Source organism: Topomyia yanbarensis, chromosome 3, assembly GCF_030247195.1.
Source record: "Topomyia yanbarensis strain Yona2022 chromosome 3, ASM3024719v1, whole genome shotgun sequence".
Lineage (NCBI taxonomy): Eukaryota > Metazoa > Arthropoda > Insecta > Diptera > Culicidae > Topomyia > Topomyia yanbarensis.
Genome location: NC_080672.1, coordinates 419,778,410 through 419,804,000, shown reverse-complemented (window position 1 = coordinate 419,804,000; position 25,591 = coordinate 419,778,410). Strand labels below are relative to the sequence as shown.

Below are 25,591 nucleotides of genomic sequence, written 5' to 3'. Positions count from 1 at the left end.
AGTAATTTGGTGACCATTTCAATAGTTTTTAGCCTCTGAGGTATTACGATTGTACCGTTTTATATGGGAAATTCCAGTGTATCCTTACTAACACCCCTGTAACTCCGGAAGTAAGAGTCAGAACCAAATGAAATTCAGCAGCAGTCAATGGCATTACTGTATCTTTCATTTGAAATCAAGTTTGTAAAAATCGGTAGAGAATTCGTTGTGGAATGGGTGTGATATTAGCTTAGGAACATGGCGGGTTCCATGGGGGCGTCATGAACCGTCATAGGTAGCCAACGTGGTCAAAGCTGCTTTGATTGACCAGTAGTGATCCAGACCCCCAAAATAGAGTAATGTTACATCAATTTTAATATGTTTTACATCATTTGAATTTCATGATGGTACCAGTTTATATGGGAATTTGCTGTGTGACCGCACTCTTCAACCCGTAACTCCGGAACCGGAAGTCGGATCAACTAAAAATTCAATAGCAGCTTATGGGAGCGTTATACCTTTCAGATGAAACTAAGTTTGCGAAAATCGGTTCAGCCATCTCTGAGAAAATTGTGTGAGTTTAAATGACACACACACACATACACACACACATACACACACACACATACATACACACACACAGACATTTGCCGATCTCGACGAACTGAATCGAATGGTGTATGACACTCGGCCCTCCGGGCCTCGGTTAAAAAGTCGATTTTTACAGTGATTGCATAGCCTTTCTTTATATGAGAAAGGCAAAAACAACCCGCCAGTTCTCAGTTCATTCACCCACCACTTCCACGATCAAGTGGCAACTTCGTGACATCTCAGCAGTTATACTATAGGATTGTCGCTTGAGATTCGAACCAAACAAACCAGATGCAACGATTGAGGTCTTTTCAACATGTGTTGTTTTCGAATTTGTCTGATGAAACCGAGTAGCCATCCACGGGGTTCACCGCCGAACCGGTGCAAAAAAGGGTAACAAATCATTCGCTCGTCGTAGGCCAGATTTGCGATCCTTTTCAGATTTCTGGGGGCAGGTCGAGTGGTTTTTCTGTTTTGATTTTGAGCAACGTAGTGGTATACAGTTGGGTGAACAACATTCAGGGGTTGAATAACCGAGTGGCGAGCCACCAGACAAGTTGACAGTGAGTCTTAATAAATGGATCTGACCTTAGTCTCAATTTCGTATTTCGAAACTGTTTTTGATCTACGTTTGTATGTCTGGCGCCAGTGGTAACGATTTTGATCTGCAGGTAGTTTTGTAGTGTTGTGGTGGGCCTTGAAACTGAAAAAGGGGCTTCCGACCTAATTCGCTATGCTATATGCATACCTTTTTCCATAAAGTTATCCTTCTTTGTTGGTATTGATTTGTATTGACGTCATACTATGGAAGAAAAAAAACTTCTACATTTAATTCACCCATCTTATTTTTCCTTCAACCTTCGAAACGCGATTTTGTACAAATTTCAGTTCTGCGTGATCTGGTTATAGCATTTAGAAGCAATTGACCTCAAGGACCCTCAAGTCACGATAACATCCTTCGCTATTCATTATATGCTCTAAACTGTTTACTCTGTACTTTTCATTTTTGTCTTATTACTATTTTCTTTTTATTCGTTACTCTTCATTCTTCACAGCTAATTCTTCAGTATTTAAACACTACGCACTCTACATTATGTAGTTCTTATCATTCAATGTCAACTATTTACTTTTAGATCTTCTCTCTTTATTCCTCAGTTATTAAACTTTACTCTTCATTCCATGCTCCTCGCTATTCAAGTTTTTACATTTCAATTTTTTGTTTCTTTAACTATTGGTCTCTACTCTTCGGTCTTAACCATTTATTTATCAGTTGTTATTCTTTACTCCTCATACTTTACTTAGTAATCTTTATTCTCAACTATTCAATCTCTACTTTCCTTCTTCACTCTTTATTCTCATTTTTTTATTCTTCACTGTATACGCTTTACATTTCCATCTTTACTCATCAGTGCCTTTGGATGAATAATATTTTAATTGTTTTCGTATAGCTTTCAAATAATTTTCAATATCGCCATGATGTCAAACGGAAAGTTGTTGTTAGGAAAACTTTTTTATTGAAAGCTTCTCCATGATTCAACTTAAAAAGGTTCTTTTACCTCTTTAAAACGATTAACATTAAATTGTTGACATTTTATGATGGGGTAACGCGAATAACTTTTAAAAACGACATAATTACACGAATTAATTGTTATTGTTGGAGCAAAGTTCAAAATATCTCGTCAGCTATCGCATTTTGGAAGATTTTTGTTATCGACGAAATAAACAAAAATAAAAAAATGGGTTTTTTGTAATTTAAATTTTTACATAAATTTACATAATTTGCACCATTTGCATCAGTGTATATTTTTTTCGCGCAGAAATATTTATTTCCTGTAACTCGTTCTCAGATAGTTTTGCTGTATAAACTACAGTAATCGAACAAAAAAGATTTGAAATTAATGCACGTAGAAACTTGCACGCCCTTTTGAAAATTGCTTTTGTACCAAATTATTGCAATTGGCAGAGAAAATCATGGAGATTAAAAATAAACAGAACACAACCGCAAAGTTTCGTTCGAATCGACGATGGTCATATTTTGCGGTCGGCCGATTTCTCCTGGAATTCCTCTTATCCCTCTCTATTTGATGAATTAAATAATAAGAGGACTAGAGGTTTGCCCAGAAACACAAAGAATGTTTTCGTTTTTTGGAGCTAACATCAAGTCGGCGCTAGTTTAGTGCTGTCACTAAGTTAGTGTCAGATTCTGATGAGACGAAGTTGAAACGCCAATTCCATAACTAATTTAGTTATAAGTTTTGTGCTCTCAACGCGCAATGATGGTTTAAACATTTTTCTCCTTAGTGCAGAAAAATAGTTTTTACTCTATTTTTCCACTAACAACATTTAAGACTATAGCATAGTCCTAAATGTTGTTTTAAATCTCGATATGCATTTGTGTAGCCTTCATATTTTCAACAAAATTGTTTAAAATGCAGTGCGGTAAAATATCAATTTCAAACGAAAATATTCGTTTCAAGTGAAACTGCGAGTCTTTTACTGTAAGCATACTACCACTATATCAGTTGAGTTCTGCTGCCGTCTTCGTTTGAGTCGCTCAGAGTTCACTGTCAATTGAATAACAGGTTCTGGTCATTTAACGTTTTTACCTGTTTAGTTTCTATTGAAAACCAACCTCACATTAGCACGCTCTCAGCTAATAGAAGTGAGCCATTCCAATAAACCACTCACAAATCAATATGAATGAACACTCACTGACATGAAAATAACTCCGACCAAGATAATAAATACATACAGGGTAAAGGCTATGATAAGACGAGGTAACTCAAGATGGATACAGGTAGGAACATTTTTTCTCTGTATGAGTGAGGTTGGCATTTTTTCGATGAAGCTGATAAATCAGGAGGATATGAAAAAAAAGAATAAACAAATGACGTAATGGGCTTTTGTGTTGAAATAAGTTTTGTTTTGGTTTGGTAATAATTATTTTTTATTGGTGCTTTCGAGATAAAAAGTGTCCCTAAGTAATCGAGTCGGAAGATCCGAGGTGTAACTGCCTTTTCTCTCTTTTCATCGTACGCTAAAGAATCGGGATACTCGTCCAGATGTTTATGTTTACTACCAGGGGCCCGGCGGACATGCTTAATTTTACAAGTAAAAACCAAATACACTCAAAAACGACAAATGTTCCTACCCCTTCTTTCTCTTCATCTTGGAGCAGTTGTCTCTGTATTTTTAGTTTTCTTGCCTTTCTTGTACCTTGCTGAATAATTGTTAACAGATGAGTGTATACAGCTAGCGAGGTTGGCAGTGCAGCCAATTTCTTTGTCATATTTAGATATGTTACTATAATACACATAATAATGACCGTTTTATTAACTCATATTTTACCAATATGTATCTGGAACTAATCAATCCAACATTTTTATCACATACTACACATTTCTAGCAAATTTGGCCAGCATAACAGCCGATTCGTCATTCATTTTAAAATCAGAAATGAGGGTAACATGGATACCATTTAAAAGGAAGTGAGGCCATTTTGAAATCCAAGATGGCGGCCTTTAGTTACCACGAAACAGTGAAAACAACTATCAATATGGGTATAATTTACAGTAGTTATAAAATACCGGAATTTTTTAATCTAGGCCATTTTGAAAACAAGGAGATGGCGGTCTCCAGTAACTATCAAAGTGAAAACCATAATTAATATATATATATATATATATATATATATATATATATATATATATATATATATATATATATATATATATATATATATATATATATATATATATATATATATATATATATATATATATATATATATATATATATATATATATATATATATATATATATATATATATATATATATATATATATATATATATATATATATATATATATATATATATATATATATATATATATATATATATATATATATATATATATATATATATATATATATATATATATATATATATATATATATATATATATATATATATATATATATATATATATATATATATATATATATATATATATATATATATATATATATATATATATATATATATATATATATATATATATATATATATATATATATATATATATTGAGGACGTGTCTGTAGACTGTGCTCGTTATGTGTTCCCATAGAACCAGTGTGGAAGTGTTTTACCCCTTTACCGTGTCATCGGAATTGTGTACAGGAAAATATTGGTAGAGGTGGAAAGAAAATAGCTGAATTACATATTTGATTTCAGCAATGAATTTGACAGGTTCGTACAATTATGGTAGCATATTGCGGCTATCATATTTCTTTTTCAAAATTTCTTAGATTCGCAGATTTCAGACAAAAAATAATGAATCTAGTAATAACAGCTTATTGGAACTGGTTACAATGTAAAACGATATTTGGTAGTAAGTTCATCTCTATTATATTTTTGTTGCAAATTTGATTCTGATGGATAGGCTGTTATGCTGGCCAAATTTACTAGAAATATGAAGTATGTGATAAAAATGTTGATTTGATTAGTACCAGATAAATGTTAGCGAAATGTGTGTTAATAAACTGTCATTATTATGTGTATTATAGCAACATATCTAAATATGACAAAGAAATTGGCTGCACTGCCAACCTCGCTAGCTGCATCCCGGTCAAACCATTCGGAATTTGATTCGGAATCCTGAATGGAGTCAGTATGGATTCCAAATCAAATGCAACAACCGATTCTGAGTCGGAATCGGTTTTTGCAATTGATTTGGAATCCATACCGACTCCATTCAGAAATCCGAACCGGTTCCGGAATGAGTTTAACTGGGATACACTCATCTGTCATCTGGCACAAGAAAGGCAAGATAACCAAAAATACGTCTCTTCTATATATATATATATATATATATATATATATATATATATATATATATATATATATATATATATATATATATATATATATATATATATATATATATATATATATATATATATATATATATATATATATATATATATATATATATATATATATATATATATATATATATATATATATATATATATATATATATATATATATATATATATACATATATATACAATAGAAACTATATTTAGAAAAGCAACGTAGAATATTCAAACTGATTTTTTCTATTTGAGTACATTGCGACTTAGGCCCTGTGTGTGTCTGTGTCGACTTATGAGGCAGATCCTCTCAATGAGGTGTTCTTGCAATCATATCTAGACAAACATGCCAAAAGATCCTGGATGCAAATGAGCCCAAGCAACATTTCGAATGCTTTAAGGTTTTAAGTAAATTTATAATGATTTTGTTACAGTCGCTATCATTGCTATAGGTTTTATAATTTTAATAAAAACTCCCAGATAAGTCCGCTCTTATTAATATCTTAAGGCTATTTTTAAAACCGCGATAAATCATATAGAAGAATATAATAATAAAAATTCTGTTTTCCCTTATCAATTGCTGTATTGCAGCTTTCAAGTGCTCAAAAAATTATATACCTAAAGCCAGTATAAAACCCTGTCGCCAATCTTAATGTTGTTTTATAAACATTCTTAATAAAAAATGATTGTCTACAAAAAGCTTTTTTAAAACCATTATAAGAGTATCAAGCCTTCCCCAATGCAGTTACAAATACTTGCAGTTTTATAGCGAATTTGTTGTCGAATTCGGTCTATGGCTATACTGGTGAAGAGTAACTCGCTAGATGGCCATTATTATGATTGATATTGAGTCGCCATTTGTAAACACTTTTTGTCGTGAAATACGAATTAAAGAAACTTCTAAATAAAGGAACATACAATAAATTTCTACTGCACACTATGAGATTAGTACATGGTGGAATTATTTGGTACATTTTTTGCTAGAACAGATTTATTATGAGAGCGAAGCTATACGATTATCAATTTTATCGCGTTATTATTCACGACAAAATTTGAAGCGCATGTTCTTCATGATTGAGACAGTTCTTACAATTCGCAAATTAACTTTTATGCTGATTTCGGTTTTAGATCAGAATCGCCCTAGGTTCGCTCTAATATTTACAAAACCCATACAAAAGTGACAGCTCAGAGCGAACCTAAAGCGACTCGATTCTAAAAACGAAATCAGCATTAGATTTTACTAACCTGATTATCAAAATTATCTAGCACGCAAACTCTGGTGATTATCACCAACAGATGCAAAAATGACGTTTATATTATTTGTTTACATTTAAGCTGCCTTCACAAGCAACCATAAATCAGAAAAGATTTAAAGCTTATTTAAAACGGAATTTGCGTTGATTCTAAACGAATTTGATGTTGTTCATAAAGCGGTTTTTAAAGCCTTTTAGAGAATATGTATGCTGCTTCGGAAAAGTTTTAAAGCAGGTTTATGTACATTGGGCCAACTAGTTAGAATATGATCTTGAAGCACTTATTAGGAGGTTTTCATGGAATTGAAAGTTTTAATGCTAGTTTTCCAAAATAAGTTGTGGAAACCGCTAATAGAATTAAACTAAAGAAAACTAAAATTGTTACTTGGGAGAGCCTCTGTCTACTTTCTCTTTCGTTCATTACGGCGTAATCATAAAACTTTCCAATATTGTTTTAGTACCGAAAGACTCTTAATTTCTATAAGCATATTATGCTAAGGGTTAAGGAGCAAACGCATAGGCGGCCGAGTTTTGAAGGGGACCTTCTCCTGGAATCGGCGTAAAATCAAAGCAATATTTGAGAATTTTTTGTGGAAAAATCAGGACATACGAAATCATATCTTGAAAGCAAAGCTGCTCCATAGGATGACTTCCAAATTATTGAACACATTTCCTTTTGAGACTTCCACTATCTTTGGGAAGTATGCCAAAATGTAATGGTGGATTATGGAAAAAGAATTATTTTGTTCGTTTAATGGCCTGTCAACAAAAATTTGTTCCATATATAATGGCACTACATTATTAATGAAAAAATATTAGTAATTCATTGATTTCCCTGAATAAAATTCTGAATGATTTCCCTGAGAAAAACTGGGAAAATTCTGTCTTACAATACCATCATTCTGTAACTTGATTACGCTGCTACCGCATGAAAAAGTTTTCATTTTGTCACATTGGCGGTTCCCCGTGTTCATAGTTAATCTCCAAAATTAAAGATTTTGAACGGCACACAACTTCCCCTTCAATATAAAACTCATTACTTAAAAGTTAAAAAAAATCCATTTTGACGCATTATCGGACCCCCCTGCGCATTGTAAATGTCCAACACTATTGATTTTCAATGGCCAACAACTTCTTCTTTAATATGAAACTCATTACCAAAAAAATGAAAAAAATTCCATTTTGACAAATCGGCGGACCCCCTGTACATTGTAAATGTTCAAAACTATCGATTATCGATATACCCATCTTGCAAATATAAGCCATGAATGTCGTTCACTACATTCATTTTGAACCGCTGCTATGAAATTTATTTGCAGCAGTTCCAACGCAACGGATGATGAAAGTTAGACACACCCATTCACATACATTTGCAACTGTCAGCGAACCAAACCAAGCCGAATAGCCGAACTTTCACGAACATGCAACAGGCACGCTCAGCAACACGAACGTTTTTACTTTTCTCTCGTCCGTTTACATACACAGCAGCCGAAGTCACACTTGCATCGGGGCTGTCGTATTGGTTTTTTCCCGAACTTTCGCATAAAAATGACATTCGAACTGACTTCTTCCAGTCCTGGTGGCCGAAAACAAAACTGCTATGTGACGGCATTCACGCACACCATAGACATTACATTCATTGAACGACATTCATGCGTACACCAACCATGAAATTCGTCTATGACTTTCCTGCTCGGGCAGCAACGTGAAAGTTTGTAAGCTGTCACGTCCATAAAAAATGTCACGTTTCCAGCCTTGCGATTGAGCATTTACTCGGGTTTAAAACCATTCTGTTTAGACCACACCACGTACTAAAGCACTCCAGTTCACTCTGAAGAAGCTCGTCATCAGTTTTATCACGTATTCGTCGAAAAAATTTCATGTCGTTGGCGAAAGAAAAGCTGATGATATTGTGATATTGACGCCATTAAAGTAGAGGAGGAATATTGCTGGACCGAAATGGCTTCCTTGTGGGATGCAGGATGTGACGAAGAATGGTGCAGATAGACAGCACTTAATGCTGATTCGGAATTGCCTTCTAACAAGGTAGGAACGAAACCAGCACAGAAGCTGTCCATGAATTTGTCCAACTTCGCTATTGCGATATTATAGTTGATTTTGTCGAAAACCACAGATCCATTACAATCCGTCAGCGAATGCATCGAGTACATATGTTGTGAACGAGAGCAGGTTGGTCGTTGTCAATCGTTTAGGCCTTAAACCGTGTTGGTCATCTGCAATGTATTAAAAAAGAGTCTTAAACAACCAGCTCGAATAGTTTTGATACGGCACTCAAACACGAGATTCCCCAATAATTATCAATGTTCGATTTGTTTCCTTTTTTATGAACTGGAAACATATGCGCTGCTTTCCAGCAGGAAGGGAATGTTCCTGTAGTGAAGGCTCGCCGAAGTCATTCAAGCACGCTGATGCATGTTTGACAAAAATCGAGGGAACGCCATCTGAGCCCGAGAAACCAGATGCTTTCAGTTTGGAATTGTAATGGGGGGATAATGATGCACATGCTAAAATCGGAGACATTATTTGTTATGTTTTTTTTATTTTGATTATGAAGGTCATGGTCATTTGCCTCTTTTTCAGGTTAGAAAAATCTCTAACCACGAGGTTGGGAATCGAACCCAAGTGAGCTGCGTACAAGGCAACCGATTTAACAATTACGCCATGCACACTCCCATTTGTTATGTTGTATTTCATTGTTTAAGTCATTTGCGATTTCAAAAAATGAAAAACATACAATTATTTAAATAACGAAAATTTATTTAATTATGTTTGGACTCCAAAATTCATTTCGAAATAAATCAATTTAGAGAAAGAAAAGTTAACCTATAAAATCTTACCTTGACTACTTCTGTATCTGACTTATTTGAACGATGCAGTCATACCCGAACACCTAAAAAATGACGAAATGTCGGTTTCAATAGAGCGTTAAATTGCTGTTTGTAATTCGTTCAAGCGAGAAAGATGCAAATCCATGACATTCTAAACGAACAACAGCGCGCATAAATTCACCATGAACGGTTGTCAACCACGAAGGCAATCCATTGTAATCATGCATCACACGCTGGCACCAATAACTGCAAGAACAATTTTTACTGCAGTTTCGCATGGATCATCCATAAGTTAAGCCGGCTTCGTTTCACCCGTATTCGTATTATGCATAATTAACCGATTAGAAACACCGACAGACAGTGATTCTCAAATAGGTTCCCCGCTTACGGCCCACTGCTGTCACTCGATTCTACGGGCTGGCACGGTGCATTGTGTGCTCATCACCATGGTGATAGATCCATTTCCCAATCGACATAGTTACATAAAATTTTCATTTACCATCCTGGCTTACCTTCCACGCGGACGCTACCGTTGGTGTACAATGTTAGTGTCAATTTGTTTGGCTCGCGGGTCAAGTGATAGCCAATGTACATACCTACAGTAAGGAAGCAAACAACGAAACCATTCCGTGAAGCAATATACCACCGCGCTATTCGTCGAGTGCTCGCACCTACTCCGCTACCTGATGGGTGTGTTGTGATGTTTGTACGTACCTGTATATCATCGAGCATAAAGTAAACGGCCATTGATATCTGTTACTATTGGTTGTTGTGGTTTGGCCGCAAGAATGGATGATGCTTACCGAAGAATGGCAATTAAAGGCATATGATCTAACGATTAAGTGTAACCAACGTTTATTTGCATTTTCATTTGCCTGGTGAACTTGGTACTCGGTCGTTTAAGGTAATCATGATGGGTAATACTTCGTAAACACTATGTTCGTGAGTTGAGTTTTTATTCAATTCGCACGTTGATTGACACCTAGCAATGGATTGCTTTGATTGCGAACTCTCGAGTAAAAATCGAAATAAAACGAGGTTCTACTTTTCTGTTCGTTTTAATAGCGATGTAATTCGTCACCCCGATATTTTTCAGTCTGGCTAGATGTTCTGATTTTGCTTTGTCTTAAAAAAAGACAATGCTGCATAACTTTCCATATACGTAACTAACTCATAAAAAGAAGTCTCTTGCAACAAAAACATGGATTTGGAGCACTGAACTTTATAAATTTACTCCAATTCTGTTATTAGGCCATCACACCAACTAAACCGATCATGCAATTCAATAATATTGTTCTATTTCTCTCACGTAATCCACTTTCAGAAACGCCGCAACGATGTTGGGCTATCTCGCTTCATCATTGTTAGTTATAAGCACCATCTCCTCGATCGATTCGAGTACCGCCGGTCCACTGGATGCGCTCAGCTGGGCCCGGATGGACAACATCAATTTACCGTGGTTACCATGTAAGTAAAGCCAACTTGGATGGCAGACAGTAGCGATAGCAGTAACGCACTGTTCTGTTTTTTGCTATGTTTCTGCTATGCCTCCGTTTCCTCAACTTACTAAATTCACGTTTTGCCCTCAACTTAACTAGACAAGGTCAACAACTAGTGCACAAAGGCAGGACTGTTTCGCACGGTCACCGGGCTGCCCGATACATAAAAGACATCTTAATTGATTTGTAACGGTATTTTACTAATGCCGCCGGCCATTCCGAACTAAAGGGTCAAACAGAATGCTACGTCGCGGACGCAGCGTTAGACCCAATTTGAAAGGTTAAGAAGTTGTGACAATAACGCTTCGCTCGTTACAAAAAGCAACCCATGATTTAATATACTTTTCGAACCGGAGTTCGAGCATTCTGTTTGACCCTTAACTGTGCCAATACAAATGTATATGAAAACCACTTCCATCTAGTTGCTTACATGAACCATCAAGTACATTGAAGCGAGTGGCTACAAACTTCTACTGATGGCCATCGAATTCAATTACAACTAATCAAGACACGAGTATGCAAATAATTTCAAGTATTTTTTTCTCGTGGAACAAACACCGCCTTTTGAAAGATATCCTTCAAACAAGCACCATCATCCTAACTAATCTGGTTAAGGCATAATTGTACAAGTTTTAGTTTTCAGTTATTTTATCGCGTAAAAATATATGCTATTGAAAGTTATGATTGTGTCTAACATCAACCTTTAGTGTTTTCAATACTCATTGCCGCAACCGTACACTAGTGAAAGAGAAGATTGTATATAATTACCTCAAGTTACTAAACAGTTGAACTTGACCTCACAACAGCATCTTCACATCGGCAACAGACAGTTGTTGACCTTCGAATTTTGTTTATTAATAGCATGTTCAGGCGAACTATTGCAAACTACTGCTGCTACTACTACTTCCATAAAAACGCCGAATGCAGATTGTGCTTTCGGTATTTGCCAACGCAGATTATTGTTGAGCAAATATGCTAATTGGTTACGAATAGTTTTGTGCATGATGTGTGTGGTTTCGTATACATCTGCTCTAGAGCGAATGTTCACTTTTGTAAGGAAAATGTAGAAACAAATCTTAGTAATAATGGCAAAATGTGATTAGACGCCAAAATTAACCTTCAAAATACAAAGCTTCGATACAGCAAAATCGACGTTAAATTGGCCATAACTTTTTGCCTTTCTCATATAAAGAAAGGCTATGCAGTCACTCCAAAAACTGACTTTCTAACCGAGACTCATATACCATTCGATTCAGGTCGTCGAGTTCGGAAAATGTCTGTGTGTCATCACACAATTTTCTCAGAGATGGCTGAACTGATCTACTCAAACTTAGTTTCAAATGAAATGTATAAGCTATTAAATTTTTAGTTGATCCGACTTCCGGTGCCGGAGTTACGGGTTGAAGAGTATGGTCACACACCAAATCTAATCTATCTATCTGTCTATCTATCTATCTATAAATATAAAAGTCAATGTTTGTATGTATATGATTTATGCACTCCCAAACGGCTTAACTGATTGCCGTCAAAATTTATACATAGTAGGCATTTGTTAGAGAGCGTTTTTGTGTGCTATTGGTTGGTTAGGATTATCTGCCCGCCCAATGGCGCACAGTGATAACCTTCCATACAAAAGTCGGACAAAACCTCAAAAGTGGCCCGAATTTGATAAAAACTTCACATTAGGGTAATTTTGTGACGCTGAATTCATATTTGATGTTTATTTTTTGTTTTTTAAATCCACAAAATTTTGGCACTTACGGTGGTTCGAAAATTCAACATTTACGAATTTAAAGTGCGAAAAATCATTTTTAAAAAATTAAGTGCGATGATTTTTTTAGCAGAATACACATTTTTCAATTGTTGATAATGATAAGACATATCTATAAATTATATTGCGAACCCTGGGTAGTCAAAGGCTATCATGCGCCTCCTTCAGACGTATCATGAAAAATCACATTTTTTCATGCCTCGGGGCAGAAAGGGGCAAAACAAGATATTCATTTTCGGAAAGTACACTAATTTTCAAGTATAATGAACAACAAGCGATCTTTCCGAACCGTTTCAAAAAAAAGTACAGCCACTTTGAACATTATAACTTTAAACTATTGCTCGATTTATTATTTGTTTTTCATGTATGAGCGAGAAGAAAGGCTTGTAGCGACTAAATCGAATGGCAGCTATAACCTTTCAAATGAAATCAGTTTGGCCCCAATCGGAATCTTAACTAAAAAGATATATTCATTTGAATAACTTAGGTTTGAAAATAGTTTTTCTCAGAATTCATCATCTATTTCACCTTTGAAGTTCTGTAAAAAGTTGAACCCTCGTCTTCGGGACTTAATATTTTGAGAAGACTCTATTTAACCTGTTAAGAAACAGAGAAAAATGTTAAATCACGAAAAATTTAAAATAAAATTTTGAGGTTTTGTCCGGCTAGGCGACACTGTGTGGCGCTTCGGAACAAATTATGTTTTCCTCCTATTTCGTTGAAAGTCGCAGCAACACGCGATGGGTAATAGCTAGTTCTCTATGAACTGGTAACACCATGATGTCGGAATGATGTAATACATATTAAAATGGCTGTAACACTACTGGGTTTGCGGGTTTAGATTACTAATGATTAATCAAAATAGCTTTGGCCACATTGGCCGCCTATGACGGTTCTTAGTACCCCCGGAAAATTCGCCTAGCTCCTAAGTTAATGTCACGCCAATTTGTCACCGAATTCTTGATCGATTTTAACAAACTTGATTTCAAATGCAAGTAATCCCATTGACTGCTGTTGAATTTCATTCGGTTCTAACTCTTGTTTCCGGAGTTACAGGTCACTGTGGAGTTTCCCATATAAACCGTTATAATATTAAAGTCACATCAGTTCTTTGGTAATGATTGAACCGATTTTCTCAAAGAAAGTCTCGAATGGGAGGTGTGATATGCAGTTAGACTTGCACCGCCCCCTCCTCCTTATGATTACACCTACCCCCTTTGGACCACTCTCACACCCGCATTCCCTTCATCCACCCCGCATACTGAAATAAGTAAATATTTTCTGACGTATCCTCCAATCTCATTCTACTAACCCCTTCACCTTCTCCCGATCCAAACCCATTCCCCCAGCATTTCAAAATATTACATGAAGATAATATTGAACTCATGCTGATTAACACTCGGTATACCAAGGAGGTAAAAAGTTACGCGGACTACCAAGAGGGTCTAAAAAATTGGGAACGCCTACTTTGACCGGTCATAACTTAGTCGTTACTTACATCGGGTCTCCTACTACGCGAATAACTGGGGGCGTGAAAAAGGAAACCGCGTAATAGGAATCCCATAGCTTATGGGATTTTGACTAATTGAGGTTGTGGCTGAATATTTCGTCTGCCTTCACATTTAGCGCCATGCTTTCTTTGACAAAGTTGTTGTGCTTACTTTGACCAACAATTTAGAGTAATTGGATATCCAATTAGTTGAGAACTGTGCCGCCAGGGGTGCTTTAAAAGAGAGTAAAGAAATCAAACCTCACATCGTGAATGTGACTATCGTTGAATGGGTTTAACATGAAATATATCGAAACACTGAATATTTTTAAAAGTGATGTCTTATCAAGATTTGTTCAGAAAGTCAAGAGCTTCTGAATAGTTTAAATAATAACTCAGAATTGTCCCACCAGGCGGCGCTAGTGCGAATGCATATTGTCAAGTAATGTAAAAATCATTTTTTATCTCAATAACAAGAATATTTAGAAGGGTACTGTCTTCAGTGAAGTTGCTCGAGAAATCAAAGACTACCAGATGGTGACAGGTTAGCTTGGAATACTCTCACTATGTAGCGCTAGTGAGCGTACCACTTTTCAGCACTCTATAGAATATGATACATCTCTAATCTAATAACTTAGAAAAATGGAGTTTTCGGCAAAGTTCTAGAGGAAGTCAAGGGCTACGCGATTATGGACAAATCAAATTGAAATAGATCCGTCAGGCGGCGCTAGTGAGCGTGTACTATTTTTCAAATTCTATATCTCGAGATCATGATATTTTAGAAGTGTGGTGCTTTAGGCAATATTCATCAGCGGGTCACGTGTTGCCCGAAGGCGAGTAGATAATTTCAGAATTCAGCCACTAGGCTGCGCTAGCGAGAATATTACTTCAAACACATGTTAGGTGATGTTTTGTCACGAAAGATTAATAATTTAGGAAAATGCTGTTTTCTGTATAGTTTCTGAGGACGACAAGGGCTGTTTGATAATGTAATGATAAAATTTGATATCACAAATTAAATTTCAAAACAAAATTGTTCAAAATTATAAAACAAAACGCTCTGCTGGAAATGTGATTGTTTCAGTTCCAGTTACTTTGAAACTCCTATAAAAAATAAAGTTTTATTAGTACATAATTGACATATTAAGAATTCAACTAGAAAGTGATAAATCATATTTCATTGCAAAACTAAGTATTTCTTTTAAAAAGCGTGGTGTTGTACTAGTCTACTAGGTACATATTTCATAAGAGGCGGGGAATTAGCTAGAATGTTCCGAGCGTTCAAAATGTTTTACCGAAGATTATATTGTAGGGTATGAGACACAGTGTTACGAGTAGATGCGACATATATAGTAGACTGGTTCAATTTTTGACTATTAGCTCGACCAGGCTCTACTGATTCCTTTTATGGCCCTTTAATTGTGCAAATTTTGGTACCGATCGGTTGTGTCTACTGACCCTCCAAAAAATTCAAAGTTTATATGGAAGTTTGTATGGAAAATCGGTTAACATTGAAAATAAATTCATAAAAAATCACCTCATCAATCAATTAATCATAACACTATATACTTCTAAAGGTATTCATCTACTGAACACATTCGGGGAACATTGTAAGTGTATGGATATTCGTTGAGAAAAGTTATTAACTAAAGAAGCAGCATGACTTCAAAACAAGTGGATTTTATTATTAATCATAGCAACCCTGCTTGAATAGCTCCATCGTTATACCAGTGAAAACTAGACTTGCCACCCACCGCTCGCGTAGAGCAGATACAGCCATTCAAACAGGGTTGCTATGATTAATAATAAAATCCACTTGTTTTGAAGTCATGCTGCTTCTTTAGTAAATAACTTTTCTCAGCGAATTTTCATTAACTTACAATGTTCCCCGAATGTGTTCAGTAGATGAATACCTTTAGAAATATATAGTGTTATGATTAATTGATTGATGAGGTGATTTTTTATGAATTTATTTTCAATGTTAACCGATTTTCCATAAAAACTTCCATATAAACTTTGAATTTTTTGGAGGGTCCGTAGACACAACCGATCGGTACCAAAATTTACACAATTACTAAGAGCCATAAAAGGAATCAGTAGAGCCTGGTGTAGCTAAAAGTCAAAAATTGAACCAGTCTAATATATAGTGTAGCCTTTGACCTTACAGGAATGAATACGTCGCGATCGCACCGACTAGCATTCACAAATTTGCACCAACAAATCATAAGCACAGCAGAATCTATCAAAACATTATATATTTGTACTCCACCCCATACCTTTATTCACTCCTAATCTATCTCACTTACATCTATTTATCTTGAATACACAACTTATTTATTACTCACGGGCCCGTGGTTTTAGTTCCCTGTCGGCAACATTCCCGTCGATCTTCTGTAAGCACCAAACCAACTCCCTGGTGGTGACTGTCGAATCTCCTGTGACTCTTCCATATAATGGCCTGCGCAATCAAACTAACACGGATTCCGCTCACCACTCCACCCAGGAACCGTGTCGTGACACCCTTGTTGAATTCGTTTGCTCTCGGTTGCAAAGTCGTCGTGGCAATTCGATGCTGCTGAATCGACTCTTGATGCAAAATGACCGTCTTGACCAGGATCGCATCGCAACAGCAAACACTCGGTACGGCAGCAAAGGTCCCGCTATCGTCGTTCAAGATGTATGCTCCGAATCGGAAATCTAATGGAAAATTCCCAAGTGAAGATTCCAAAAGGTGAATTCCAGAAATAATGGTCCAGATATAAGCTTCCAACAATAAAGGTCCAGATAAAAAGATCCAAATAAAAACCCTGAAACAGCACATATGCAATTTTCCGTTTTGTGCACATCATGTATAATGTTGCTTACCCTTTCCGGGATCTATCGAAATCTTCTTCGTTGTTGCACTAGACCGACTGCCAGAATATGTTCGTGAGAAGAGGCCAGTGCAATTAGCGAAAAACTTTTCGACCCGTACTGAAATCAATGTACGTTAATCTTGGGCTTGACGTCAAAACAGGGCATGTTACCTTACTCGTCTTCGAAAAGTCAACGGCTCTTTTGGATGCCGATCTGACTGCCTCGTGTAATCGTTCGTTCACGATGAGCACTGCTGCGATCGACAATCGGATGAACAGAGCTGAAACCAATGCAGGTTAAGAATGTGCATGGTGGTAAAACGTGGTTGATTACCTTACTTTTGTCGTCTCCACTAACTAACGGCGTCGGGAATCAGCGGACGATCTAGTTCGTAATCTCTTCTGGATTACGTTTGTTAGCCGGATCTTTTTCTCGAAGCTGCTCTCGGTGGCAGAGCGCAATTTCCTTCGTGATGCTTTGCACTCGCGACGCGGCACGTTTTCACCCGACTAACAGTACTTATTTATTTCTGGATTCACTAGCCTTTTGATTGTGCCGACGGACAAATTTATCCGGCTCGAAAAACCGATTTTGTGGTGCTATATCAACGATAACCTGTCAGACTATTTCACCACGAGCAAAGCGTTTACTACCGCGATGGACGGTCGACTTCAACTGTCTGTGTCTTTGTGTTTGTGCGATACCGTGATTTTGCTTCTGCTGCTGATGGCATCCGGTGGAAGTTATCCAAGATGCAGTATTATTGGGTGTCCACATATGCAGCAACTGATGCGTTCGACGAGGGAATGGTGATTTGCCGTACAGTGTTGCCAAAATGTTCTTAATGTATAATATTGATGATTCTGTTTGGCGCATCATTGACTTAATGTTAACAATAATGCATAAACGCTACAATAGTCCTGAGATGAGTCGATAGTTTTGATATATTTGCAATACTTTTGTCAGCTGTGGTATGTATGGATTCATTCTAGTTCTGTTTGGCTGTTAGAATTGTTATTCTACAGTTTACATGCCTTCGAGTAATCTAACCTCACGCGGCTATATTTCTGGCGCGTTTTTCCTTTGAGATTTTATGAAACAATCCTAATTACGTAATTCGATGGACGGTGGTCAGCTATTTTCGTCCTCGTCCCTTATCACCTATTTATGTAAAGTGATTCATCAACAGTGCTATCTTTGAAAATGAACCAACTCAGTTATATAGCTAATTTTATTTCCGATCTTATTTTAATGCAAATAATTAAGCAGTCTTCATTTTGTTAAATTCAGAATTACACAAATTTTGTCGTATTTAATTTTGCATGCTCTTTGAATTTTTTTAATTCATTCATTTGATACGGCGGTAGCTTAACGGAGCCGTGGATCTTTTATATGTTTAGAAATGTAAAAATAAAAAAAATATAAGCAATTACAATTATTGTACAATTATTGCACGTCGTGTGCGAAACTTTTTGTTGCGAGCGGAGATCTTCTTTCACGGAGTCTGTTGGTATACTGCGAGGTGATAGGCCGTATAGCCTTACATCTATATAATCATTTTCAATATAAACAGGAATCTTAATTCCAACGTTGTCACTTTAAATCACATGTTTTAAGTTGTTCTGCAAAACAAAACGCTCGGCTTGTGCTAACGTGTTGAATGATATTAACACTGCATTGCAAGGATTTTAGTATCATCATACAAGACTTCCATAAGTCTAAGTTGCATTTTTACCTTCAGAAGGTATTACACTTCACAAAAACTCTGTCGTATTGAACATAATTGCAAGTCAACGACCGCGACTTTGTGTCGGAGTAGAGCTGTTTTCGTCAACTTTACTCATGATTCCAAGAATAATCCGATGTTTCCTTTGTTTTCGAGACAATGTACATTAGATCAATAGGCCTGTTGTTCACTTGACTCGATTGTAGGACTGACTGCGGCACAGGTAGAAAGTAGACTGATGTCCGTTGATTTGATGGCATTGTAAGAGAACACGTATCCGCCTGTTGATGCCAATCGAGTTGACATTTCTTAAGACTGAATAAACTAGTTTCTTTATTTGCTTAGTGTTTATTTGACCAACTAGGAAGCTAATCCTTTAGTATTTAATGCGCGTGGGGAATACGCGTGGTCTTGTCTGAGTGAATGATGACTTTTGAATTATATATGAGGGTTGAGAGTTGACAATTTGCAAGAACAATTCTAAACCAATTACTAATTTGTGGCACGAAGAAATAATGTTCTATTGTCATATTCAATGGTTTACATTTAGTCCATTGAATCGTCAATCAAGCATATTAACTGTTCTCATTGTATTGAGCACTTTTATATGCTTTAGATTAGTACAGGCACTATATTATAGTCATGTTAACTATATTTCTGCATGCGTATAAAAATATAGCTTGATTATTGACGCGAAAGGTAGCAAGTTAGTTTCTTATTGCCTCCAATCTTGCTCTAGAAATTAGCGTAAAAACACATATATTCGACATATAAAGTTAATCGTTTGAGGTATTTCGGTAGTGCTTATTTTATACCGTTTAAAATGCGCCTCAGATAGCACAACAACGCGCGCGAATAATTATAGCTTAAGAATCAATCGTCCGCGGAGAAAGAAACCAATAAAAGTAATCGCTTTTCATTATATTGTATTGTTTTCGGAATGTTGTGTTTCGCCTGAATGAAGAAGCAAGGAATAATAAAACAGGTCACCTGCCGTTTTATTCAATTAAACATAAGCAACACTTCCGACTGTCAGCTGTTCGGAGCTGAAGTTGCTTTTTACAAGCCGAGCATTTCAACATTACTTCAACAAACGATAAATTTATCATAAATTCTCGACAGCCGGCTGCCCAGAGCAATAAACACATGATAACACTTCTGAGAGTTGCATAGATCGTATCACTTATCAAGGTGAATCCAAATTTGTATAACTATTTACCCCATTCTATTAACCAAAAATCCTTCCCATGGCAAACGGGGAGATGCAAAGGTATACACAGTCTCCACAACAATGTTTGTTACACTAACATTCGTTCCCTTCCCCTATGGCTGTAAGGGCTTGGCCCACACTGTTATATCAAAGTACAGAACTCTTGGTACGTGCAAAATGTACATTCAGGATGGATAGCTACTCCCAAGACCCACTCGTTGATTCTCTGTGCAATTTCGCTTGTTCTGGTCAATCACGGAGTAGTAACTACGAATTGTACGGTCATCATGCTCATGCTCATGCGTAATCCTAGTTACGTATTTCGATGCTAATATAATATGAATGTATTACACGCCTGCGATGCTATTGAGATCTGAAATGATCACTTCAATTTGTTCACTAATTCCAAAATAGAGCACGAGAAAAATTTTACAATACGATGTGCTCAACACATTTTCAAAAATTGATTTTTGTTTGAAAATAATTAGCTCTTGATTTTTTTCACACTCACCATCAAAAAAGGTTTCTTGAAGTAAGCTTGTTTATTTGATTGCAGGAATCAAATCGTTTTACTAAACTTTTGGGAAGTTGTTACATTTAGCGCACCAAAGCCGACGACGACTTTACGACTAGCGAAAACGTAAAGTGCTTTCGAAAATGTTATTTTCTTCGAACAAGAATAAAAGCATTGTAGCCCACTGTCAAAAGCGCATGTATTAAGTGTATAGAAAAAATGACACCGACGGTCCCGGGTCCATTTTCATTGATTGATTCGTTTTCCTCTTAATTTCTCATCGTCTCTTTCTCTCTTCATTCTATAACGAACCAAAAATAACGTTCAATAATCGAAACGAATCATTGCTCTCTAAGACCACGTTCCTATGACTATCACAAAGATGTGGGTCGATAAGTTGGTTGCCACATACCGAAAAGATGAAATCGAAACATTAGTGCAGCCAGCCGCAACATTTTAGTCGCACTTCTAAATTGCCTATTGATATTATATTGATTGACAAACTGTGGTTTGGCAGCAATCGACATTCAATCGGAAAAAAACGACAAAATAACGATAGTTTGTCATATTGCTACTGTATACTTCCTACCAACAAAGATACACGAATGTTAAATTGGGTACTGTACAGTTAAAAGAAACCATATTTTTATCAGTTGTCAACCTGATTACGTCTACAAGTATGTTTATCTCAATAAAGGCACCGTAAGACTTTCCTTTTAAATAAATACTGTAGTTTGTGATTCCATAAGTGAGGAATGCTTCGTTTTCCAATCTACAGCTACAAATTGCTGATCGAACATGATATTTGTGGAAAATTTGCCTACAATATTCATTTGGCAGCAAAGATGAATCTCCAATTTTTGAGTTCAACTTGTACCTCGAAACTCTTTTGTCTTAGCTTTCCTTTTGCTTCTAGAGTTAACGTTTCATTTCATGCTTAAAACTATTTATGTTAAAAAAGATTAAATTCCAACAACGACAAAATTCAGATTTACTATTCCCCATCACTTTTAGTTTTATTTTTTACTCCACTAATATCGTATATTTCAAATCTTCCATTCCTTCTCCGCACAGATGAGAACATGACCCGGTGTTACGGCGAGCTCGGCTGTCTGAACATCACCAAAGAATGGTACCATCTGATATTCCGACCGTTTAACGTGTTCCCTCTGCCTCGAAGCGTCATCAACACCCGCTTCATCCTGTACACCGAGAAGAACCCAACGGATGGTCAGCTGCTGCAAGCGGAGGTAAAAGAGACCATCATGAAAAGTCACTTCCGGTCCGAGTGGGAAACGAAGTTTATCATCCATGGCTTCATCGATACCCCGTTGTCGAACTGGGTGTCGGAGATGCGGGATGAACTAATAACCCGTGGTGCTCTGAATGTGATCGTTGTCGATTGGGCAGGAGGATCACTTCCACTTTACACTCAGGCCACAGCTAACACGAGGCTGGTAGGGTTAGAAATCGCATATCTGATCAACAAGCTATCAGAGTACAAGGGATTGGAGCCGGAGGATGTTCATCTGATAGGACACTCGTTAGGAGCCCATACGGCTGGGTATGCGGCGGAAAGGATTCCCGGACTGGGTCGAATTACGGGACTAGATCCTGCCGAACCGTATTTCCAGGGGATGGATCCAATCGTGAGACTAGATCCAGGCGATGCAACTTTGGTGGATGTGATTCATACGGACGGTCGAAGTGTGTTCAGGTTGGAAATACCTGGGTACGGAATGTCACATGCATGTGGTCATTTAGATTTCTATCCCAACAATGGTAAAGAACAGCCGGGATGTGCACTGTCGCAGGAAGGGGCCGCAACGATCCCACTTACACTGATCAAAGACGGGATCGAGGAAGCATCTCGAGTTCTGTTAGCGTGTAATCACATTAGAGCAATCAAATTATTCATCGATAGTATTAACGGAAAGTGTCCGTATGTTGGTGAGTATTTTATTGTTCATTTGAAGTGGGTAGTTTTGTCTAATAAACCGTGATTGTTTATAGCTCATCGTTGCCCATCTTATCAGCACTTCCTCAGTGGGAACTGTTTCAAGTGTACTTCTGGAAATTGTGCTCTCATGGGTTATCACGCATCGTTACCGATTACGACCACGAGGCAAAACATTTCGGAAAATGACATCGCCGTTGGATCGTCTATTCCTGTTGCTCCTCAACCGGGTAAATACTTTCTGGCCACGGGACGAGACTTTCCTTTCTGTCGTAAGTATAAAGAATTTGTTCAAATCAAGCAATACCAAATTCTAACATTTCCATTAATTCTTTTCAGAACGCCACTATCGATTCACCATTGAACTGGCGAAGCCGAAATCGGCCGAAACCTGGGTGCAAGGACATCTGACGGCTGGTCTCTTCTCCGAGCGAGGTGCCATTCGCAGCATTGACCTCACTCCGAAGGGAACGGCACGGTTTGAACACGGAACCGTCTACCAGGTGGTCGTTACGAACCCGCACGACCTCGGCGATCGAATCCGCAAGGTGGAACTAGCGTGGACACACGATATGAACGTGCTAGAACCAACGACGCTATGTTTGCTGTGGTGCAACAATCACCTCTACGTCAAATCGATTCAGGTCGAAACCATGCAGATGCCATCGAGGGAGTAAGTATATACCGACACAGCACGAACAGCCATGCGTCTAATGCTGATTTTGTTTTTGAAGTCGGGTCGGGGTTGGTTTGCTCCAAACTGTTTGTAAGGGTTTTGTAAACATTAGAGCGAACTCTGACTCAAATTCAAAAACAAAATCTTCATAAATTGGAAAACTTTGAAAGAATAATTCATGAGGTTGATTTTCTCAAAGATCTTCATCAATTCCCATTGACCTATTCAATGCAACTAAATTGTACAACCAACTAGGGACCAGGTACTGTACGCCGCAGTCAAACTTATTTCCAAAAAAATCGCCAAAAAAATTCTAGGTGGCTAGTGCAACGGTCCAACTGACAATGACACTCCATCGTGATCAGGGCTGGCACATGTGACGACTGATTTATGAGACCCTCTGAAGCGCCGCGCCAGGGATACTATGTTTCTCAACTAACAAACGTCAAAATGGAACAACATATTTATGTTTTCTCTGCAGAGGTGCATTCGCGTATAAACGCCTAGCGCAGCGTCTGGAAAGGGCGCAACACTCCTCCTCGCGAATTTAACCCCAAGACTCCTTAACGGCCTCCTCCTCGATCGGCACGATTGCCAATCCCATCTTTTCAGCGAACCTCTTGACCTTGGTTGACCCAAGCGTCTTGGTCAAGATATCCGCAAGCATGTACTCCGATGTACAGTATTGCAGCTTGATATCGCCCGATGAACAGCGGTGAAGTGATAGCGCGTGTCTATGTTCTTAGACCTTTTCTTCTACTGATCCAATGAGACGAAATCTAGGCAACTCCTGTTATCATCGAAAATGATAGTTGTTCGCTGTTGTTTCTCGTTCAGTTCAGCTAGTAAACGTCGTAGCCAAACAACTTCCTGCATTGCCTCTGAGAGGACCACGACTTCAGTCTCCACGGTGGACATGGCCACGCAGCTCTGCTTACGGCTTACCCATTTCACGAAGAATCCGTCAGAATTTCTCGAATGCCTAAGAAACTTCGGATGTCAGCTATTCTTGTAATCTTCAGTCGCTCCTGCAACGTTTGCTCGACCTGGTCGATTTCCTCCTCCTGTGCACAGACCAACAGCAAATCATCCACATATATGAGCAGATACATCAACCCATTCTTGCTAACCTGTGTTCGATATAAACACGAATCGAAACTACACTGTTCGAATCCAAGCTGCTTCAGCATATCCTTTAGCGTCTTATGCCAAACTCTTGCCGCTTGTTTCGCTTTAGTCTGCACACTTTCTTCTCACTTCCGTTCGCCACGTACCACCTCGTCCAGCTCCGTAGAGGTACGCAGATTCAATTTCCAAGTGTTTCACGTACATTTGCCGTTGGCACATCGCCCCTGAGTTAAATATTTCCTCGAAATCAGAACCAAAACGCTGGCTACATCCTTGCGCCACGAATCAGGCCTTCATTCTCTCGACCTTACCGTCCGCATCCAACTTCCTCTTGTACACCCACTTGCTACCGACAATGTTGCAACCAGGCGGTGGGTCCACAAGCTCCCATGTATCATGCATCCATTGCCGCAATCCATTTCTCCTTGTCAGGGCAGCTGATTACTTGCTCGTACGTAGTTGGCTCATCCTGGTCCACCGTTGCCCTACCAACAAAATAATCTCCGAATCGCGCCGACGGCACTCCCCGGGTGGAACGTCGAGGATTCCCCCGCTGGTTTGTATTCTCCGGAATAGGAGCATCGTCACCATGATACACTTCTTCAGCCGATACATATCCAAAAAAGTATTCTTCATCTTCAGGATCTTCCTCGAATGCAGGCACGGGGGTCGGCTCACGAGTGATTACCGGATCCAGTAGTGGCTTCAACTCAACCGTCGATTCAGTGACTTCTAGTTTCCGCTCGGCATCACGTTCACTGTCCATACGCCAATCCTCGAGGAACTTTACATCCCGGCTGATGAGGGCCTGGTTCGAAATCGTATCGGTTCGCTGGAGTAGCCTACAAATACCAGCTAACGAGCTTTAGGCTCCATTTTCCTGCGTGTCTTGGCTGGAACGTGTACCCAGGCTTCGCAGCCGAAAATCGGGAAGTGCTCATGCGACGGAAGTCTTTCATACCACTTCTCGTAAGGACTCTTTCCGATGGATCTGAAAGGTACTCGATTCTGAATGTAGGTTGCCGTCAGAATCACCTCTCCCCAGTACTTTTGATCTAGTTTCGCCTCCAACAGCATACAAAGCGCCATCTTTCAGGTGTCGGTTTCGCCTGTCTACCACAACGTTTTCCTGTGGTGAGTAGGGCGCACTGAATTAGATCACAATACCATCCGCTCGGAGAAAGTTCTGCAAACCTTTGCTGTTGAACTCTCCTCC

At 37.9% G+C, this 25,591-nt stretch overlaps 1 protein-coding gene and 1 long non-coding RNA gene across 7 annotated transcripts in view; one reads left to right on the top strand and one right to left on the bottom strand.

Moving 5' to 3' along the window:
• The window catches only part of LOC131689650 (pancreatic triacylglycerol lipase-like), a 51,352-nt gene that overhangs the window by 22,741 nt on the left and 3,020 nt on the right, over positions 1–25,591 (top strand). For all 5 annotated transcript variants that reach the window (XM_058974893.1, XM_058974889.1, XM_058974892.1 and 2 more), the window contains 4 exons: positions 10,874–11,016; positions 21,689–22,564; positions 22,628–22,843; positions 22,911–23,244. In XM_058974893.1, the coding sequence (XP_058830876.1) occupies positions 10,887–11,016; positions 21,689–22,564; positions 22,628–22,843; positions 22,911–23,244 (1,556 nt within the window). In that variant the 5' untranslated portion in view covers positions 10,874–10,886. The remainder of the gene's footprint in view (positions 1–10,873; positions 11,017–21,688; positions 22,565–22,627; positions 22,844–22,910; positions 23,245–25,591) is intronic.
• On the bottom strand, positions 16,585–17,660 carry LOC131689653 (uncharacterized). 2 transcript variants are annotated; one of them, XR_009305439.1, is made up of 4 exons: positions 17,498–17,660; positions 17,340–17,444; positions 17,174–17,281; positions 16,585–17,115 (listed from the first exon to the last, which is right to left on the bottom strand). It is a non-coding gene; the product is annotated as an uncharacterized LOC131689653 (long non-coding RNA). The 2 variants fall into 2 exon arrangements; XR_009305440.1 differs by having other exon boundaries at positions 17,503–17,660.